Source organism: Poecilia reticulata, linkage group LG7 (genome assembly GCF_000633615.1).
Source record: "Poecilia reticulata strain Guanapo linkage group LG7, Guppy_female_1.0+MT, whole genome shotgun sequence".
NCBI classification, from domain to species: domain Eukaryota; kingdom Metazoa; phylum Chordata; class Actinopteri; order Cyprinodontiformes; family Poeciliidae; genus Poecilia; species Poecilia reticulata.
Window position 1 is genome coordinate 22697792 of NC_024337.1, and position 20492 is coordinate 22718283.

Below are 20492 nucleotides of genomic sequence, written 5' to 3' on the forward strand. Positions count from 1 at the left end.
AACCTCCGCTTTATGTGGGACCGGGCTTGTTGACGACGTGGATGGAGATACAAACAGTAAATGGTGCCGAGTTAATATGTGCCGACAGGCATATTACTGAAGATGACAGAATGCTGAGAGAGTGAAACTGTTTCTCAGTATAGTTTAAAGTGCACACACACACCTACACAACCAAACACGCAGGTTGTAGCAATTTTTGGTGCTTTTTTTCCCTTCTGTGTTTAATGGGGCAGTGTTTACTTTTAAAAGCAACATGATTTGAGTAAGTATGTCGGCAGAGCATACCGATTATTCTAATGAGCTCTGCAACAAGTTATTTCAGCTCCCTCTCCCCCCCCCATTTAGTTTTAACCTGTTCAAAGAGAAACAGTACCTGAAGTATCCGGTCATAAGATTTCAGACCAGCTTGTTCAGCTGGGCCGTCCGGCCTAATCATGTTGACATAAACTCCTTTTTCCAAGAGCCCATCTGATACACTGAAACCAAAGTCGTGGCTCTCAGGATCCTTCCTTAGAGAGACCTGCAAACAAGAAACGATTACAGTTGCACACGTGCATATGAAGCCGTATGGAATGTTTAAATTTAACAAATTTGACCGTGTACTGCCCGTCACTGGACACTGGGCTAAATGGTAACCCTGTACTGACAATAACACTTTGTTTTCTTTAGCCAATGTGGAAACACTAAACAGCTGGAGCAACCACGGCTTTATGCCTCCGAATTATGCGTTTTGTTTTGGAAGAACGGCAGATTCATCCACAATCAAACAGCCGCTACAAAGGTGGCATTCCGATGACTTTCCATGACATGAGAAAAGTTGTATCAACTCCAAATAAGATTATTACTCAGTGGAGGACAGTCATGTGTTTCTTTATTGCCAGCCAAAGATAACCAAAGTCAGGCAGCAACAGGTGTGTCAGAGAGAATTGTTGGTGCATCGTGTGCAGTTTCAAGTGAAGCTGCAAATGTATTTTTTTTAACCATATTAAAAGCAGTTTGTCATTTTAAAAAAATATAATCAATGTGAACATTGTGTGTGTGAGCCGTTGCCCGGTGCAACATTTTCTGTCGTGCGTCTTGTGAATTTTGCATGGCGATGTTGAGCACTGTTTCATATCATGGGGACATTCTGATCCGAACACATTTTACTTTATTATCATTATTTATTTGTACGGTTGCTTCCCGTTTCATGTTTTTCCTTCCCAGCAACGTCTCAAACCAAATCATGGAACATGTTTTAATAATCACGACTCTTCTCTTGTAATACCAGTCTGTTTGCTTTGCTTCTATAATTTGTTGATTCTGATGATCCTGCTGTCCTGTCATTGGGAGGAGACAGGGCAGCAATTCACATAGTTCAGTTACTGTAAAAGAAGTAAAGGAGACAAGTGGGTCTAAGACGGCGCTACGCTGAAAACATTTGGTTGTGTGGAAATCAGCAAGTGGGCTCAAAAAAACATGTGCACAGCGCAGCGTCTCAGAAACATGTTTGCATGCCCCTTCCCCCGTTTTCTGTTTGGAAAAATGTGTAAAAACGAGGCAGACGTGTGATGTTCTGTAGCCAGCATCTGTGCTGTACGAGTTATTTATATTAGGCCTCAAAGCATGAGGGACTTGGGTCATAGTATGTTTAGATTCAGAACTTGACCTGGTTCATAATGCAGAAAATCTAATTTATAGGGTACTTGTTAAATATTCATATAAACTGATTTTTAAAAAATTATATTTATTGTATTGTCTAATACTGGCAATAGTTACTCTGTTAAAGACAATGTGGCAACACTTTATTTGAAGGGGGGTGAATAAGACTGACATGACACTGTCATAAACATGACATAACACCCGACATGAACATGAATAAGCCTTCATGAATATTTATAACTTGTCATAAAGCGTCATTCGGTAAATTATGACACTTTTAATACATAGTTGACATTATTCAAAATGTCTTTGTTATGACAACTTGACATTAACCAAGAAATCATTACTGGTTAAACTTTACCTTTAATAACAAAGTTGCCTAATTTTATAACAAATTTATATCAGTAATGATTTTTTGGTCAATGTCAAGTTGTCATAACATTTTGAATAATGTCAACTTTGTATTAAAAGTGTCAATTTACTGAATGACGCTTTATGACAGTCATAAATATTCATGAAGGCTTATTCATGTTCATGACAGGTGTTATGTCATGTCAGCCTTATTCACCCCCCTTCAAATAAAGTGTTACCAACAAAGTTTTAAATTCAGCTGATAAAAGTACTTGGGTTAGTGCGCTATACGATACATTTCCAGTATTATCACATCTTATGAAGCCTTTTTGTAGAAGTAAACATCCATTAAGCCTTTTTCTTTAACTGTGGATGAGGCACACATCCTCAATTCACCTTCTGCAGTGCCAGGGATGAAGGGGACAGAATGTCAGAGGGGTCCCCTTTGGCCCTGGATGATCCATCTCTGGCTCCTGTCGACATGTTCAGGCTTTTGTTTTTAGACCTGCCGTGGATTCCTTCCGTCTTTATTGGACTAATCTCAGAGCGCAACACTGAGTCTTCACTGGTCTTGGTCTCCTCCAGGTACAGACTGAGTGTGCTCCCTGTCATAGAGGCCTGGAAGAGTCGACATGGGCAGGAATTATTTCAATACAATGTAGTAAACCAAAAAACAAATAAAAGAAGCATGCATGCATTTCCTAATGTAGCCTAGTATGCAGATTAGCAGCTGAGGCGTTGTGTAAAACCTTTCCTTGGTCAATCTGGCAGCAGGTGCCCGGCTTGTCTTGTCAGATTTAATAAGAGATTACTCACTGATGGTTATCATAATGCTTCATCAGGCATGTTCATTAAAGCTGGGATAAGCCCGAGGAATCAGAAGGACAAAGCAGATGGAGGCCACCTACTTCCAGTTCCCTGAGAATCCCAGACTGGCCACAGGTCTCGAGGTCCTGGAGAGCCTGGGACCAGAAGCTGTCGTCTTTGTTCAACGTGCCATGGCAGCGAGGGGGGCTGACGAATCTATGACAGTGCAGGAACCATAACATAAGAGCAGCCCTGCACAGTCTGGAGGGGACTGCTGCATAGAAAAGCAGCATGGGAAATGCAGTTTCTTTTGGCTGCTGCACTGGAGAGCCCCAAACATTAAAGGAAAAACAAAAAGGTTGATTTTTTTTTACTGTAAATTGGCTCAGGAAGGGACTGAAAGGAGTCCGATTAGATTTGGAAAAAAAAAAAAAAAGCAGGAAAGAAACGCAACAAGTTCAAAAGGGTCAAGCTTGAGGAGACATGAGGCAGATGTATCCTTAAGTCTTTTAGTTGCTTTCAGAGGAACATGTTTTTGCATTTTGTGTGGATAAGGGATGACAGGGCATCTGATTGTGACACCAGAGAGCTTGCGAACAGTTAATAAAGCAGATCAGAGATAGAATACCTGAGAAAGAAGAAAAAAAGGACAGATTGGAAAAGCACACAACGTGTATGCACGCAACATGACAAAACAGGTGCAGAGAGCTCTCTCAACAAAAAACATGTTTAGACAAAGAATACGGCTCTGATCAGAGTTACCGTTCTCTGTTAAACAATCAAAGCTACAAGCCAATTAAAGTCATTATTTCAATTTGTGTATTTCAATTGATTGTAAAGATTTAGAGCACATGTCTTCACTATTACCACCATTTAAAAAAAAAAAACCCTCACCCCATGTCAAAAATAATCTGTGCAACTGGCCGTTTACTTCGGCTGATTTCAAACCTTTACTTTGAAATCATGAGAAAATTTCACTCGCCACTCAAGTCTTGTGTGACCTCCAGAAGATGCACTAGTATGCAAATAAGTAGACAACTTGGAATCAAAAGCCCTCCCTGAATGAAGGGAGGTAAATAAGAGGAAGCAGTACTCAGACAACTTCACCACCACGACTCTACCAACCGAACCAAAGTTAATTCAGAACCTGTGTAGACTATTAAAATATGGGAGAAAGCATAAAGAGTTCAGTTGCACAAAAACAAATTTGAAATTGTTTTTAAATGGTTGTAGTAGTGAGCATTTTTGCAAATAGATGAAATAGCGTGTGTTTATTTCTGAAAGAACTGAAAACTTTGCATTAAATTTCCCGGTTTTTCTGATGTGGCCAGAACTGTATCTTTTAAACAAAGGAAAATATGTATATAAAAAAAACAACAACAACATAAAAATCACCACCTAAAGATACGTTAACACAGATGTTGACAATGAGGGAACTTTAAGATTCCTACAGACTGCCAGTGTAAAACGCAATATATTTATTTGATTCGATTCAACACAGCAATATCAGTGCATCTTATATTGCGATAACTACAACCTAAAGGTATAAACTTTCTTCCAGGTACTGCAGATGTCGCTTAAATATCATACAACCCATTGCTAATGTCCACATTTTTCAAACTGTGGAACAGCATTCAGTGCATTTTTTGATTTACAAATATTTATTCGTAGTTTGCAGTACAGTTATGAAAGCTTAGCAATATTTAGCCTTCTCATTTCACTGCTACAATTAAGTTTTAACATCAACAAGAACAAACCTGAAATGCTTTTATAGAGAGCAAATGAATGAATAAAAATAATTGGAACATTGTTGTTGAACAGGACATTTCTTCTCAGTTGCTTGGAAACATAACCTCGGCCCTCAGGACTCACCCAGGTATCTTGTCCCACTCATCCTCAGTGAATCCTCCATCGTACAGCCCTGCTTGCAGTCCCAAACCTCCAGAGCTGGAGGGGGTGTGACTTCTGTGCTTCGGGCGCCTCCAGTCAAGTGGATTTAGGAGTAAATCAGATGTTTTGTGCAGATATAGTCCTGAAAGAAAATTAGATTTCCCCCACCCCCTTTTTCTTACAGATTTTATATTTTTGCTCTTTTGTGCAAATAAATGTCTCAGATCAAACAAATGTCAATATCCAACAAACAAAATCTTTTAGTCTGCTTCATGTTCTGTTTAAGTAATTTGTCAATTCTACATGTCTAGAGGTGATCAGGCCTGGTTGTGACTGATGAAATTAATGCCTAAACTAAAAAAAATAATCACAGTTTATTATTCAATAATAAATGATTGAAGCTCTCTTTGAAAACTGCTGCTTTTTGGGTTTATTCAGATTATCTTTGACATTTAAATTCCTTTGATGACTTGAAATGTGTGTGTGTGTGTGGCCTAGAAGAATAAAAGCAGAAGAATTTAATATTGGGGTAAATATTTTTCCACTGTCCTGTCCTCAAGCACCCACCTTGGCCAATGTAGCCTGCATCAAACGCCGCACTGTCCCAGGAGCTCATGGCCGAGTCTATGCTGGGAACATTGGCTGAGTAGACCTCTGAGAGTTTGCTGGTTTTTTGGGAGTCTGTTAGTTCATCCTCTGGATCGCTCAGAAAGCCGCCTTCTCTGTCCGCCGACCGCCGACAGTCAGACTCTGGGAGTAAAAAGCAGCGCAATTACTTGGGTAAGATCATTTTCTTTATAATTCTTTTGAAATTATTAATTTTAAACAGTTTTGTTTGCTTTTGTTTCCATTCATGTCTGTTTGCCAACATCTTGGCGTGTTGGGTCATTTTTGAAAACCTGAGAGTTAACTTTGGAAATAGATTTTTGAAAAATAGAGACACGCAAGCAGAAACGTATGAGATGCCAAATAGGCCTCCATAAACACAGAATCAAAGGGATTTATATTCCAAGACATCTTAATTTCCCACAAATCAAGTTATTTTTTGTTTTAAATCCTTTTAAATTACTTTTCATTTTAGTCATTTGAAAATTTAACAGTTTCCATCTGAAAAGCAAATAATTCAAAAAATGAGATATATACGGTCAGCTTGTTTTTTGATTTTGAGGGTGACGGACTCCCCGGCCATCTGCAGCAGATGGATGGCCTCGCTCAGAGGCTTCCCTTTAAGGCTGACCCCGTTGATAGCCAGAACTCTGTCTCCTATGTGGATGGCCCCGGTTCTGCACGAACAGGAAGGCAGAGGGGAAAGAGTTACGAGATTATACCAGACAGCGACAACAGAGCCGGTTGGAGAATCCTGACAGACTGCCAGCGATCGGACACAGAAACAAAGAGGCTTCTTGTTGTTGAAAGAAACCAGCCAGCTATTGTTCAAGCATCTCATTTGTTATCAAAAAGAACAAAACAAAAAACATCAGCAACAGCAAACAAGCTTCACATGTTCCTACACCTGCTCTTTGCTCACCTTTCTGCCAGACCTTTCTTGGTAAGGCCAGAAATGACGATAGGGTCAAAAGGTTCCTCTGTGCCAGATATCGTGATGCCCAGGGGTCCGTTAAACCTCTTCAGCTCAACCGTGTAGATTATGGAGCCTGACATCTCCAGCTCATCTACAGCAAAGAGCACACAATACCCTCAGGTGCATAAAATGTGTAATAAATTCCTTGTAAATGTGTAATAAAACACAGACGCACAGATCCTTATCAAACAAGGCTTGTAAACCTTAATAGCCTGACTATAATCCTTTACACCAAATACTTTAAAGTGTGCCAAGACCAAAGGTGGGAGCAAAAGCTTGACACCTTGATTATACGGTACTTTGCTTAAGTGTTCATTCCCCTTGAGCAGTTTCACATTTAGCCACATTGGGTCTTTAGTTGGGATTTTATGCGAGAGCAGCACAAAGATCAGAACTGATTTTTTGGGGGGGTAGGAGAAAGATACAAGGCTAAACGTTTATTGTGAAATCAATCCACCTCTGCCAACATTTTCACATAAGCCTTGAACATCTTTCATCTGCTGAAGGAGGCAGCCTCAGCATGATGCCGTCATCACCTCACGTCAACAAGGGGATGATGTTTTCAGGATGATGAGTTTTGGTTTTTGAACATGGGGTTTTGCATGAAGGCCAGAAAATGAGTCTTCTTTTCAACAACAATTTTCTTCCATCAAAGTCTGATTTGTGGATGACAAAACTGACAGTTGTCTGATTGAGAGATTCTTCCCAACTGAGCAGTGCATCTCCTCCAAAACTACCATGGTCCTGTCAGCTGCTTCTCCTGATGATGGCCATGTCTTTGTAAATTTACAGTTGTAGCAGCCTCCATTTTATTTTTGGGGGTTGGTTTAGACAGTGCTCTGTGTTTAAATAGGGTACTGTAAAAGCCAATGATTTTCTGACTTTATCCCTGACCCATCTGCTTCTGTTCCTTGGGCTCTGTGACAAAGTCCTTCATAAAACAATTGTGTTATACTAAAGATTTAATTTCACATGGGTGAAATATTTTCTAATCAAGTTATTTCTGAAGTTTGTTGCAATGAGGTATAGGCATCACAATGTTACAGGGGAGCTGAATACAAATGCAGATTATTCATACACTTCACAATTATACACTACGTTGCGTTGGTATGTAGAATCAACTAAATTATCGGTTTTAAACTATTGCTACATTATTCTTGATCCTGTTTAACTGTTCAGCCCTTTGCACCAACATTTTGTCCAAATAGGGCTTTTTAAAGGCAGCAAGTTGCTTTATACTGTGTAGAAATATGAAGTCAAGACATTTTGCACAGCCATAGATCTTGTATCATGAACTGGAGGAATGCTCTTTTTGTTTACTTTGAGCATTAATATTTTATGAGGGCGATCCTTGTACCAATGTTGTCCTCGTCCTTCTGGATCCGCAGTTTGACCATGTCTTCGGCCTGCTGCAGGATGTGCATGGCGTCCTCCATGGTGCAGTTCTCCAGGCGAACAGAGTCGATGGCCAGCAACCGGTCCCCAGGCTCCAGAGTGCCTGTTCTAGCAGACACAACCAAGAGCAAGATGATCACAACCATTAACCTGGACCAGAGGCAGCATCAGCAGAATCCTCTTAGCCTCAGTGGGATCTGTGGGGTGACCGTAACCTCACCCTAAACCTAATCGACCCCGACCCTGCCTGAAATGTAGCTGCCCTGCTGATCTAGTTATGATGGCTCAATCCTATTAGGCCTCTGTTACACAGCAGACATATCTTATCTGGTCCATGAGCGAGTCAGTGTAAACCTTGATCAACGTTGTCTCTGATGTGACCCGCAGCATCCAACTGTGGGGAAATGTAAATATAATATATGCATGATGGAACCCACCTGTGTGCTATGCTTCCTTTCCTGATGTCAGAGATGATGAGGGGCTTGCCAGGTTTCTTACTTGCTGGTAAAAATGGGGAAAAATTTTTTATTTCATGTAGCAGCACAAAACAGACAAGATTCTGAAAAATCAATAATTTTGCATTTCGTTCTGTGGCAACTTGGCTTTCTCTTTTGTTTTTTGTTGTTGGGACACTGGTCTGTAACAGTGTCCTAATGAAGGACACTGGTACAGACCAGCATTATTCAGAGGTAATGAGCTATGTGCCTCCATGTTTTCACAAATCTCAGTTTTATGGATCAGGGAATTCAGACTCCACAACTTGAAAGTGATGTAGTGTGTTTGAGCAACACTGCCCCCTGCAGACAGTCCCTCAGACCTACCGCTGATGGTGATGCCCAGCTCCACTCCTCTCCGCTTTGGTAGTTTGACGTGGAAAGTGCCACTGCTTGGAACAACAGACTCTAATTTGGATTCAAACAAAAACAAAAAAAACAGAAAGGTGAAGTTTAACAAGATTTTATGTTTTATCGTGAACATTTTTCAGTAGGTTATACCTGCAACATCAAATTCAACCTCCACTGTAACTTTGTTTGCCAGAGCAGAGTCTCTGAGCAGCTGATGAGCTTCTTCCAGAGTGCCATCTTCAGTCGGGATCCCATTGATGGACAACACTCTGTCTCCAACTTGCAACAGTCCACACCTATGTACCAAAAAAAACATATGTATTTATTACATCAAATGAATGTTATAGAAGAAAAAAATATGTTAAAGACAAAGCAGGAAAAAAGCCTATGTAGAAATCAAAGAGCATAATTAAATGAAAATAAAAAGAGAAACTTCAATAAAAATAGATGAAACACAAAAATGTTAAAATAAAATACACTACAAAATACATAGTAAATTTTGAGAAATGAGGATGAATGAGGAAATAAACTAAAAATAAACAGAGGAGGATGGAAAATTATTTAATAGCAGTATGTAAAAAGTGCAGTTATAAATATCAAAAACGGGTATATTTGTAAATAGGCAGAGATAATTTTCAATTCATAAAAAGATGAAATGCATAAATTGTACATCATGGTGACTTGAGGTCCACACCATTTAATGTCATTTAGTATGTTCTGAGACATTAGTCAAATTAAACATGTTAGTTATACGTGTCCTCTACATAGATTTTGTCTTCCTCTTGTGGCAGCAACAGGAACTACATGACCGCCTGTTCCTCTGGTGTTCTGCTGTTGACAAAAAAAGACTCACTATTCTGAGTTTTCACGATCAGTTTGTTAATCAAAACGAATTGAATTTTTAAAAACTGCTAGGGTTTCATTTACTTCGCTTAGAGCTAGTAAAGAGTCCAACCTTCCTCTTCTTCACCTCTACCAACATAAACGTCACGATCAAAGCAACAAGATAAGAATTTTAGCAGCAGATACAAAACTGTGGTGAAGATCAATTTATTGCAGACTAGGTCTTGCAGCTCCAGCCCTGCACATCAGAGCAGTTACTAAAAGCAGAAAGTATGAAGTCAAATGGAGTCCCACAGAGCAGGCGTGAACACCTTTCTGGTATCTTTACATCAGCTTCAAATGGATCTCACCAAGGAAGCGCTGATGTCTGGAGGAGGTGGGGAGCAGAAACAGGATGACACCATTACAGAGACCCCAAACTGTGTGGGAAACGTTAAATGCTGTCAACTGAAATTAATTCACTGAAAACCGAAGCTCGTTGACCTTGCACTGGAGGCTGAGGCACTAAAATCACAGAGGGCTGCTGTACTTTAGTCACTCATGTCAAACTGCTTCTGGACTAATCATGTTACAGGACCTGGGGGACATGGCCCCGCGCTGCTGACACACACACATCATTAGTCTTGTAGGACAGACTCTATAAACTGGCCTCATTTAAGATGTGTGCTAACTACACAGCACCGTGCGCCACTTTCTGATTTAATACGCCTCATTCTGCCTTCGACCAGGAGGACGATGAAGACGAGGCATCAGAACCCCTTTTTGTGTTTAATGTATCACTGATTTATTCAGTGAACCATTTCTCCAACCTTAAACAGAACCCGGTAAAGACAAGGGGAGTCAACCTGCATGACCACACTTCCTGATATTAACAAATGACCACTGACCAACAGTGTTCACAGTGCGAAGCTGCTGGCAGCATAGCTGGAAAAATGAAACGTAGCAGATGTTTCCATGCCTTCAGCCATCTGTTGTCCTTTCAGATTTATTCTGTGACCCCTCTTCCCCTTTGGTGATCAGGACATTTGAAATGTATTAGATTTCTGGGATCACACATATAAAAAAAGAAAAATTTAAATTGCTGATGATGCAATTATTGGTACCCTAAATCATCAGTTTAAAATAAATGCAACAAGCATTTCTATACTTCATGTTTTTTGGGGGGGTTTCTTTTCAATTTAACACAGACAATAATGAATTGACTAATAATCTCTTAAAAACTGTTTAAAAATATGTTGGCCTTTATTAGAAAAGTGAACACGAGTCACTATTGGGTCGATGAGTGATCCAAAACATTTGACTAAAGCCAAAAATGTTGAGGCAGAAAATTAAACTTCTTCAATGGCCACCACTAATCGCAGAACAAAAATATTATCTTTAACTATAGTTTTTCCAGCTCATACCGTTAAATGTGTTCAGTTTGTGTTTACACAAACTGACCAATACTCCCTACAAGAAAAGACAAAAGCATAAACATTGGAATTTCAAATCCAAGCAAAGGTAATGAGATTACTAAATTATTCAATACTCAGACAAGCTTGATTTTTTTCTTCCCTGGAGGTCAATATGAATATGCATTTGATACAGCCACGTTTTCCTTTAAACATCTTTAAATGCAGAAGTCCTCAGAGCAGCTCTGAAACACCCGAGGCAGGCTGTGACATACAGGCATGAAGACAGTGTGTTTGTTCAGTCACATACAATACTTCTCTGCTTGATTTGGAAAACTTAAAGCTTGCTCTGGGCTTCGGTCTAACAGCAGGAGACACTTAGTGCTTACAAATGCCACAAAAGCCTTGAGAAAACACAATGAAACAAGAAACTAAAATGTCTTTTTGCTTCTAGTAACTTTACAAAAACATAAAAAGAAATGCATGTCATTTAAGTCACATTTTAGTTAGGATAAGAGACATGCTTTTTTTTGTTGATAGAATCTGATTCTATTTCCCAATTACACCTTTCTTGTTCTACCCGTTTTCTCACATCACTGCATATAAAACCTCTGACAAAAGGAACAGCAGAATAAGAATGACACATTTATTAACCTAATGTTTCGCATTACAATGTTATTTTGCGTCAGAAAAAACATTTCCAATTGCAGTATTATTGCTCAATATGTCAATGACCTCAGCTGGCTGTGATTAACTCAAATTTCCCTTGAGCTGCATTTATCATCAACAACAACATTCCCACCACTTTCCATGAGCTTAAGTGTTTTACTCCAGGCAAGCCAAATCAGAGCTGGGCATCTTGAACGGTGATATGCAAGGCTGAGACAAAATTATTTGCATGCAGTGCCTTTCATAAGTAATCATACCTTTTCACTTTTTTTGGAAGTGCTGGGAAAAAAAACTTCATAGATTTGTCAAGTACATTGAAGACCAGTGATCAATTTTGACCTCTCCACTGCAAAAGCTTGGTGTTGGTTTAATAAATAAAATGTCTGTAAAATGCATGCAAGGTTGTGGTTTAAAACTGACAAAACGTGAACAAGTTGAATGAATACTTCCACAGGGAACCGTACGTCAAAACTTTACATTTTGTTGGCAGTAGTCACTGAATTATTTAAAATATTTTACATTTATAAACATACTTTTGTTTGGGACAACTCCATCACTCCAGTTAGAGAGATTTCCTTTTAGCTGCATTCCACCAGTAATGATCATCCACTAATGTACAATCTAAGGCAGGGATTCAATTTGTTGCACTTAAAATGACAGATCACTCTAGATACATGACAGCCGACGTCCTAATTAAACGCCCGCAGCTGAACGACTGTCGGTTACACAGTGAGTGAATTTCTTCCCCCATTAGAAACTGAGGCCCTTCAGATAAAGGTGACCGTGTTTGCTGCCTGATTTCCGTTTAGGTGTCTGACTGGGTTACCTCTCTGCGGGGCTGTCGGGCTCTATAAAGCGGATGACCGGGGGTGCAGACAGCGTTTCTGTGGCAAACACGCCGCCCTGCAGCTGGATCCCAAACCCAGTTAGTGGGTCCCCCCTCAGGAGGACTTCACTCGTTTCCACGTGGAAAATCTGCCCCCCAGGACCAACAGAGCTGGAGGACAGGGACACTGAGGAAGAGGGGAGACAGAGAGAGGACACGTCACGTAGAGATACCACTGGAAATGCGGCAGAGAGATGGAGCAAAGGAAGGGACCTTTGGAGATGGTTTGAGAGGGTGAGGAGAACAGACAACCACCCACTGGCTCAGTGGCATGGGAATAGGAAGTGAATGAGTCACAGTCACGCTTACGTCAACAATCAGTTGAGTCTATTCGAGTCGAGGCTCAGGTTACTCAGATAAATCCATTTTTACACCTCGGTGTAAGCACTTCAAGGCTCTGAACTGCAAAATATACTAATAAGACCCGACAGCTGACTAGAATTTCACTCCATGCAGGATCTATTAAATGAAACTACGTCACTTTTAGCAGATGGTCTACTAAACTGACAGGAGAGTGTGTGTGTGTTGTAAATGCAGGCCTGGATTTAAATATGTTAGTCGATCCTTGTGCGTTGAGAATGTTTCATACACAGGACACAAAGTGCTTCAAAAAACATCCATTATTGACCCAAACAGATCACAAAGAGCCGTTTTCTAATTATTTGCCAGAAGATCTCTAAGACTTTTGGAAAAACATTCTGCTCCACAAAAGTGGGACTTTTTGAAGGGTTTGAACACAGACACAAAACTAACACAGAATTTCAGAAACAGAAGGTTATGCAGACAGTTTGCTGCTGTCTGCATAACACTGCTTTGCAACTTCAGAGCCAGAACAGCTTTCCATAATTGATGGAATCAAGAATTCTGAACTTGACCAGAAAATCCTAAAGGAGAATATTTGGCCATCAGTTTTTGATTTTAACTTCAGCTGCATTTTATTTGTTTTGCAGGATGATGATCCAAAATTGAAGTTCACCTATGGATGGCTTAAGAAAAAATAATGTGCTGGAAAAATAAAGTTTTGAAGGAACTTAGTTTATTTTCGATGTGGATGAAACATTTCTCTGAAAAAGACTGGGCCGAAATCTCTTCACAGTGATAGAAAAACACTTATCGGCCATTACTGCTGCCGATGGGGCATGTTTTTTCAAATCACTACATTTCATCAAGTTGAAAGCACAAAAACGCAAGTTTTAAGTTTGCTTTGAAACAATTAGCAGTCTCAGTCTCTTATTGTAGCACCAAAGGAGATAATTTATCTTACATGAACTCTTGTGGTCCTTCTTCCTGTTCCTTCTCCTCCCAGTGGCGCTGCGGGGGCTGGTGGGAGCAACAGGGGCAACGGGGCAGGGCAGAGTGTTGCTACCTTGGCTGCTGAAGCCGGAGGTGGCTGTGGATGAAGGGGAGAAGCCGGCGCTCACAGCTGCTGAAACAAAAGACAAGGGCTGATACAGCAGTAAAAAGAAAATAATACAGAAAAAAATAATCACTACAGCAGTAGAATGGAGTGAAAAAGTAAAAAGGTTGTGACCATTATTTGGGTAGTCATGGAGAAATGTTTTAATAACTGGGCTGTTAAAGAGCCAAGAAAGAGGCCCTGCCAGCAGCAGAGCTGTCACAAGTGATAACTTACATTTGCAGTGGTCCTGCTGGTTGTGTGGGTGGCTCGGGCTGCTCCATGTCTTGCTGTGGCTGGCGTGTGGGGGATGGCAGTAGTTGCTGCTTTGGTCCCAGTGATGATGGTTGCTTTTCTGTACTTTAACTGCAGCAACAAGAACAAAAAGAAGCACATGCATCATTAAAATAAGATGACTAATTAAAAAAAAAAAATCCAAATCCACTGGAAACCACCACGATTTGCTTTTCATGTCTAAATTTAAATCTCCGCCCGGAGGATACGCCAGCAACCAGTAATTGATATTTAATGCGTTTTACCCGACACTTTTGATTGAATCCTGGACCTTAATGTATTTGCAGATCATTCAGACAGTTTTTTTTTTTTTTTGGCAAATCACAGAAATATTTTTAAACAATTCTTACTTCTGCTGGCCAGGCTCCACAGAGCCGATTTCAAACTGAAGATCATTTTTGATCATTTCATTCTGACAAAGGGAGTAAGCATGCTGAACACAGTCAGAAAGTCCTGCTGACTGACTGCTTGGAGGATTGCAACTCGTCCTTGATTGAGTACAGCTGAAGGCCTGATTGGTATTACTGCAGAGTTTATGTCTCTGCGTCTGATTGGCGGTGCTAAAAGTGCTTTGTGTCAGTGTTTATTCCCCCTGTGCAGATTAAATTCACATTTCTAGAGTCTGGTTCATGTTAAATGGTTTCATCTTACAAGTGGAAAACCTGAGCATTTTTGGCAGGCTGCATTCATGAAGCGATCAAAGGAAAAAAGAGCTGACCAACTGTCTGACACTCACCCCAATAATTACCCCCTCCTTCCAGATTCAGGCAGCTGTTATCAGTCATTCAGTTACAAATTTGACATTCATCCTTGCCGCCTCGTTTGGAAAAGTCTAATCTCCGACAGCTTGCTTGCATGGATGAAGTATCTTATCGAGAGATTGCTGACTGGCGCCTGGCATGCATGCAATACTCGAGGACCCTGGCTAAATCCAATCATACGTATTCAGACTACATGCAGCAGAACCTCTGGGCCTTTTCAAGAAACCAAGATCTACGTAGCTCAAATCAGCCTGAAAAGCCCCGACTCTGCCATCTTAAATTAAGCTCACCTAGGGCACTCTTTTCAAGATATTTTGCTTTCAGTCTTAGTGGGTGGAAAGATATGTCTTCTAATCTTTCAGTCAGCCTCATTAAATCGTCTGAGAAGATTAAACAAATTGCATTTTATAATCATGCCTCCTCCAAGAGAAGAGGAGCTGTGAAAATTGTTTCATCCCAAAAGCACACTTGCTAAACGATGAGTAGTTACTGAAAGCGAATATCAGAAAACATGCCTACATTGTTACCATACTGGTTGTCAACAGAACCACGTGAATCCTTTATCTGATGTTATATCTACAGCGTAACATCCACCTAAACAAGCTCAAGCTGATATTATCATCTCACATGCTCCAAGTGATGTTAGATCTTTTTAATCTGCGTGCAGTAATGAATGGCTTGTTTCTCTCATTTATTGGCTCCTCTAGTAAAAATGTGTAAAAGATTTTTTTTAAAAACTTATCATAGAAAAATTTAACCTGTCATTTGACACAGAAGCCCAAAGCATCACACACCCTCCACCATGCCTAGAAGTGAGAATGAAGTACTTTTCCTTATCTGTGAGGATAGAACTACAGTGGGGAAATTCATGTTTACGTTTGTGACAGTAGAGAAAAGGGTTTTCTAATGGGATGTCTTCCAAACATGTGGTTTGCATATAAAAAATGTCTAATAGTTTTTATTGAGACTTGATGATCTCAAAATACCAATTTTTACAGCGGTTCTGGAGAACTGAAATGTGAAGGAAAAGTAATCTTGTAAGATGAATTTAAAAATAAATAAATAAATAAATAAAAAAAGTTATTCTCCTAAAAATCTATCACAGTTTTTTTAAACAAATTTGATCATATTCAAAACAGCAAATTATTAAATTTCAGTTTTAATGTTTACGCTGAAACATTGAAAGAAGTAAAATCTGGGAACGAGTTCAACGGTTTTATTTCCTTCTTTTAGCTTTCTCCCCTAGTGTGATCCATCACATCAGCAGTTTTTGTGGCTGCTGATTCAAATATAAAACTGCAGCAACATGATCTCTGACAGAGAAAGCTTATCTGTGTGTTGTTTGATAATAAGCATGCAAGTGTGCAAGCAAAGCAAAGGGCCATGAGCATACCAAAGAAAAAACACGCAGTCAAGATGATTCAGAAAGCCTGAAAAAAAGACAGCTAAACCCTTTAATGCTGCATGTTACGCTGCAAAGAACAGAGTGGTCACTGTATGCATGGTGACGTGGATTTGGGGGGAAAACTTGCACATGACAACATGACAAAACCAAAGAAAATCATAAATCGCTTAAAAATAGGACAGATTTTACAAAACCGCCTTTTGTCTTTCTTAAATCTTTATACTTTAGAGCCAGAAGACATAAAACTCTTGAAAGTATGAAACTTGTTTGGTTATTTAATTTCTTTCCAATTTTAAAATATTGCTTTTCTACAAGAATGAAAAAAAAAAGATGTTCCTAAAAACCTGGCCACAGTAAAAAGGAAAAGTTGTAAAAGTAGCTGGAATACAGCCATGAATTTGCTTAAGTGAGTTTCACCTCGGGGTAGCCATACTCTTTTCAGAATGTTTTGACATTTTACACTCCAGATAAATTTATTAATACCACCAGTAAAAAAAATAGAGGTAAATAACTAGAAGCTGCAGGCTCTTGCTTACATCTTATCTTTTTTCTTTTATTTTTTTTCTTCATTTTTTCTTAAAAAACAAAAACAAACGAACGATAAATTTGGGTTTCTGTGACCCGCAGGGCATACCTGTGTCTTGTGGCCTGATGGGAAGTCTACTCTGACTGGCTGGAAGAATCTCAAGTTTGAGATTCTCCGAGGTGCTGGCCAGCAGCTGTGTTGCCTCCATCAGGGAGCAGTGCTCAGTGTTTGTCCCGTCTATGGACAGCAGGATGTCTCCCACATGAAGCGCTCCACATCTGAGAGTGAGACAAAGACTCGGACTCCATTTGGATGTCTGCTTTGTCAAGAGACACTTTGCATAGAAGGAACATGCAGAAGATTTGCTTCACCTTTCCGCCACACTTGCTGGCTTTATCTTGTCGATAACAATGACTTGCTTGCTTCTGTACGTTGTGGTTGTGAGGCTGATCCCCAGGCTGGCAGAAGGACCTTTCACTATTTCCACCAGCAGAGGGCCCGAGGCCTGCTGCACTGCCTCTGGAACAGACAACACAAGCATGCAGAACATTACACAGATCTACTGAATCTAAATAAGCACAAAGAAAATAAAAGTTGATTTAGATTCAGCAAAAAAGGAAAATGGTTTACAATCTGAACTGTGATAAAAAACAATGCTTGTGTTTTTATCACAGTTCAGAGCTTGTGTGGATTACAGTTACGAGTTATTAAGGCCCCTAACAATCCACGCCTAAACATAAGTTATCTGAATAATATTTAGTGACTTCTAGGGAGCTAGGGGTCAAAATGTACTACATTTTAGCAGCTTTGTCAGTAAATGAAAAAAACATTATTTTCACAGGATGAATTTAAGATGTGTTACTGTATTTTTTATTTATTTATTACAAAGACTGTAATAAAGTGAACCAGAGAATGTGGGATCCCACATTTAACCTTCATGAAGAAGCATTCTCCAGCTTGTTGGAAAGCAGGTTGTGAAAGTTTGTCGAAGCTCAGATTCAGGTGGAGATTTTCAATTTTCATCCAAGCTACAAAACACTGGACTGCTTCTTTACCCTGGTGTTGCTGAGGGGTCATATATATGAGGAAATACTTTTCAACAAAATTTCTCTTCTGCTGTTTTGACACAGTTTTTTCTATTCTACTGCTTACAAATCAAAGGCATGTCACATTTTCTTTATAATAAGTAGTAATCTTTTGCAAGTAAATCACTGTTGTACTCAGTACAAAAAGGAATGATGATTGCTGGGAATGATTTCACGCTTTAATTAATCTGCCAGCAGAAGGTCTGAATCCTAAATTTTGTGCAAAGGGAGAATATATGTGCCAACTATCCTTAGTGACCTGTCCTAGTTTGCACAGACCAGAGCAAAGAGCGTGATCTTGAGAATTAGTCACCATGACCAAATGGAGGTTATAATTAGGCCTTTAGTCATGTTGTGAGCTCTAGTATGTGGTGGCATATTCTGCTGCTTAACAGAACCGATTAAAGTGGGGTCACTCTTCGCTGTTATACTGATTTAAACATGTTTTTACTCACTTTCACAGTATTAATTTTACCAGAACACGCAGAAATAAAGAAACAAGTTTAAGGTGTTACAAAGGCACATTCCAGGTAAAATTATGTAGTACATTAAAGCGCATGCCATAAACTCTCCGTATAATTTCTGTTTTTCAAACAGAACTCAGTGCTTTAGAAATAATTAGTTCCTCCCACAAGTTTAATGGAAACAGCCATTTTTGTGTACGCTTCCTTACAAACACATACAGACACAAACAGCTTGCAGAAGATATCTTATCACGTTGCAAAATGATAATAAACCTTATAAAAATTGTATTTGAAGCATACGGCGTCGTCCAGAGTAGCTGGAACTAGTAAGTAAAAACCTTTATAGGAAACGTTTCTTTATTTTTTCAGCAGCAAATTCTCACACTAAAAATATATTAATATATCACCAAACTTAGAGAACTGCAGCAGAAAGTGACAACCAGTTGTTTGGGGGGAAGTGGGGGTTACATTTGTGATGTCCTATCACCAGAAAAGTAAACATCAGGAGTTTGTTAAACACACCTGGGGCTTTACCTGGAACCGTGTGATTTGGACAGATGAAACTGAGATATATCTTCTCAGGAACAAACAGTCCAGGTGTGTCAGCTATAAAGTAAAGGACAATTATATGGAAAAGCATATAATTATCCCATATTAAGTAGGGTGGTGGATCTGTAATTCTGTGGGCCTGGTTCCTTTCCAAATGCATTGAATAATGAACCACCTGGGGTATTTTAACTAAGTTTTAGTTGTTGTTCTGTACCACAAAACTTAAATGTGTCATTGTGAATCTTGCAGCAGAATCAAAAACAGGTTGCCAACTTTCCTCCATCTCAATCCCCAGAGTTAAATCCTATAAACCAAACAGTGGGTTGACCTGAAGAGCAGAGAGCATGAGAGAAAACACAAACTCTGGAAAATCAAAAACAAATTATTTTAAGATCCCTCTCTCCATGTGTCCAAACCAGAATATACTGAACAAATAAAATAATTGTTAAAAAGAAGGAGTAACAATTCGCCTAAATCAGTTAAAAACACAGGAATAGAAAGCAGTGTGCTATAAATCAGGGTAGCTCCAATCTGAACTGCTGGGGCTGACCTTCTAAAACAACAGTAGAGACTGGATGCTGTCTGAGTATTTATATGGATAAAGTCGCTGTGGAAACCTGACAGAAAAGGGCTACAGACTCAGCATTGGACATGTCAGAGGAAATCAAAGTTTCTGCGACAGATCAGAAACTAAACATTGCATAACATCATCATCTGCAGACCATGTCCAAGACAAACCCTTCAAATATGAGGATATAACTGAAACAGAGGACGAGAAAAAAAAAAGTCTCCTGACTATTCTAAGGTTACGCTATGGTCAAATAAAAACAACATTAACTTGTTCAGCTCATATGTGGTTCAGCATTTTTGGAGTTCTAAGAAAATGGCTGAGGTAGTGTAACGATAAAGGGCTAAATGAGAGCAAGAAAATGATGGAACCAAGGGTGTAGGAACAAGTTTATCATTGGGGGGGAAACATATCGAAAACTTGAAAGATACGTAAATAGCTTGAGCAAAAATGTCAAACAATGGTGTCATCAACGTGTTACTCTAATCTGACCCCTTGTAACGAGTAATCTAACGTGTTAGTATTTACAATCCAATAATCAGATTAAAATTACGTATCCAAGTTAAGCATTTGTGATTATTTTTAGAAAACACATATTGTTGCTTTCTTCTTTTTCCTTGGGGAGATAAGTTACATATGTAACACCAGCGACACAAACGTAAACGATGGAGGGAAAAGAGATGCACATTTTCTAGATGATGGATGAATTTTTCATTGAGTGATCAAATTACTCTTTCAAAGTAACTATGCCATCCATGGCAATAAACTAACTACACTATATATCATATGTGTGTAGACCTGTCACAATAACAAATTTTGATTTTTGATAAACAATATTATTGTTGTTTTTAGACCATTTTAAAGTAATAAATGTTAATGGCAAAATTATAATGCAAGAACACAAGATCAGTAAACTTTAAATTATAATGAACATTTAACATTGCAACTGGAAGCCATTTCAAATATCCAAAATAAATAAACAAATGACAAAAAAAATGAATTTTGAAGTCTTTGTAAATAAAAATGTCCTTCAAAAAAAGGTTTAGCTGAGACCAAAGCACCAACCTGAAAGCTTTTATCATACAGTTTTTTGTAGAAAGAAAGAGAAATAAAAAGAGAAGTGATAAATCATGCCAATGGAAAT

At 39.2% G+C, this 20492-nt stretch overlaps 1 protein-coding gene across 6 annotated transcripts in view; it reads right to left on the reverse strand.

Annotated features, from left to right (window-relative positions):
• Positions 1-20492, reverse strand: part of LOC103467517 (glutamate receptor-interacting protein 2-like) — a 42279-nt gene that overhangs the window by 3679 nt on the left and 18108 nt on the right. For 4 of the 6 annotated variants that reach the window (XM_008413964.2, XM_008413962.2, XM_008413966.2 and 1 more), the window contains exons 8-23: positions 17054-17201; positions 16791-16960; positions 13934-14062; positions 13565-13726; positions 12241-12427; positions 8662-8807; positions 8488-8568; positions 8104-8167; positions 7629-7774; positions 6218-6362; positions 5833-5972; positions 5257-5439; positions 4672-4831; positions 2901-3015; positions 2389-2610; positions 374-520 (exon numbers count right to left, since the gene is read on the reverse strand). In XM_008413964.2, coding sequence (XP_008412186.1) covers positions 374-520; positions 2389-2610; positions 2901-3015; positions 4672-4831; positions 5257-5439; positions 5833-5972; positions 6218-6362; positions 7629-7774; positions 8104-8167; positions 8488-8568; positions 8662-8807; positions 12241-12427; positions 13565-13726; positions 13934-14062; positions 16791-16960; positions 17054-17201 — 2345 coding nt within the window. Of the gene's footprint in view, positions 1-373; positions 521-2388; positions 2611-2900; positions 3016-3162; positions 3428-4671; positions 4832-5256; positions 5440-5832; positions 5973-6217; positions 6363-7628; positions 7775-8103; positions 8168-8487; positions 8569-8661; positions 8808-12240; positions 12428-13564; positions 13727-13933; positions 14063-16790; positions 16961-17053; positions 17202-20492 lie in introns of those variants that run through there. The other 2 variants (XM_008413963.2, XM_008413967.2) reach the window with 2 other exon arrangements.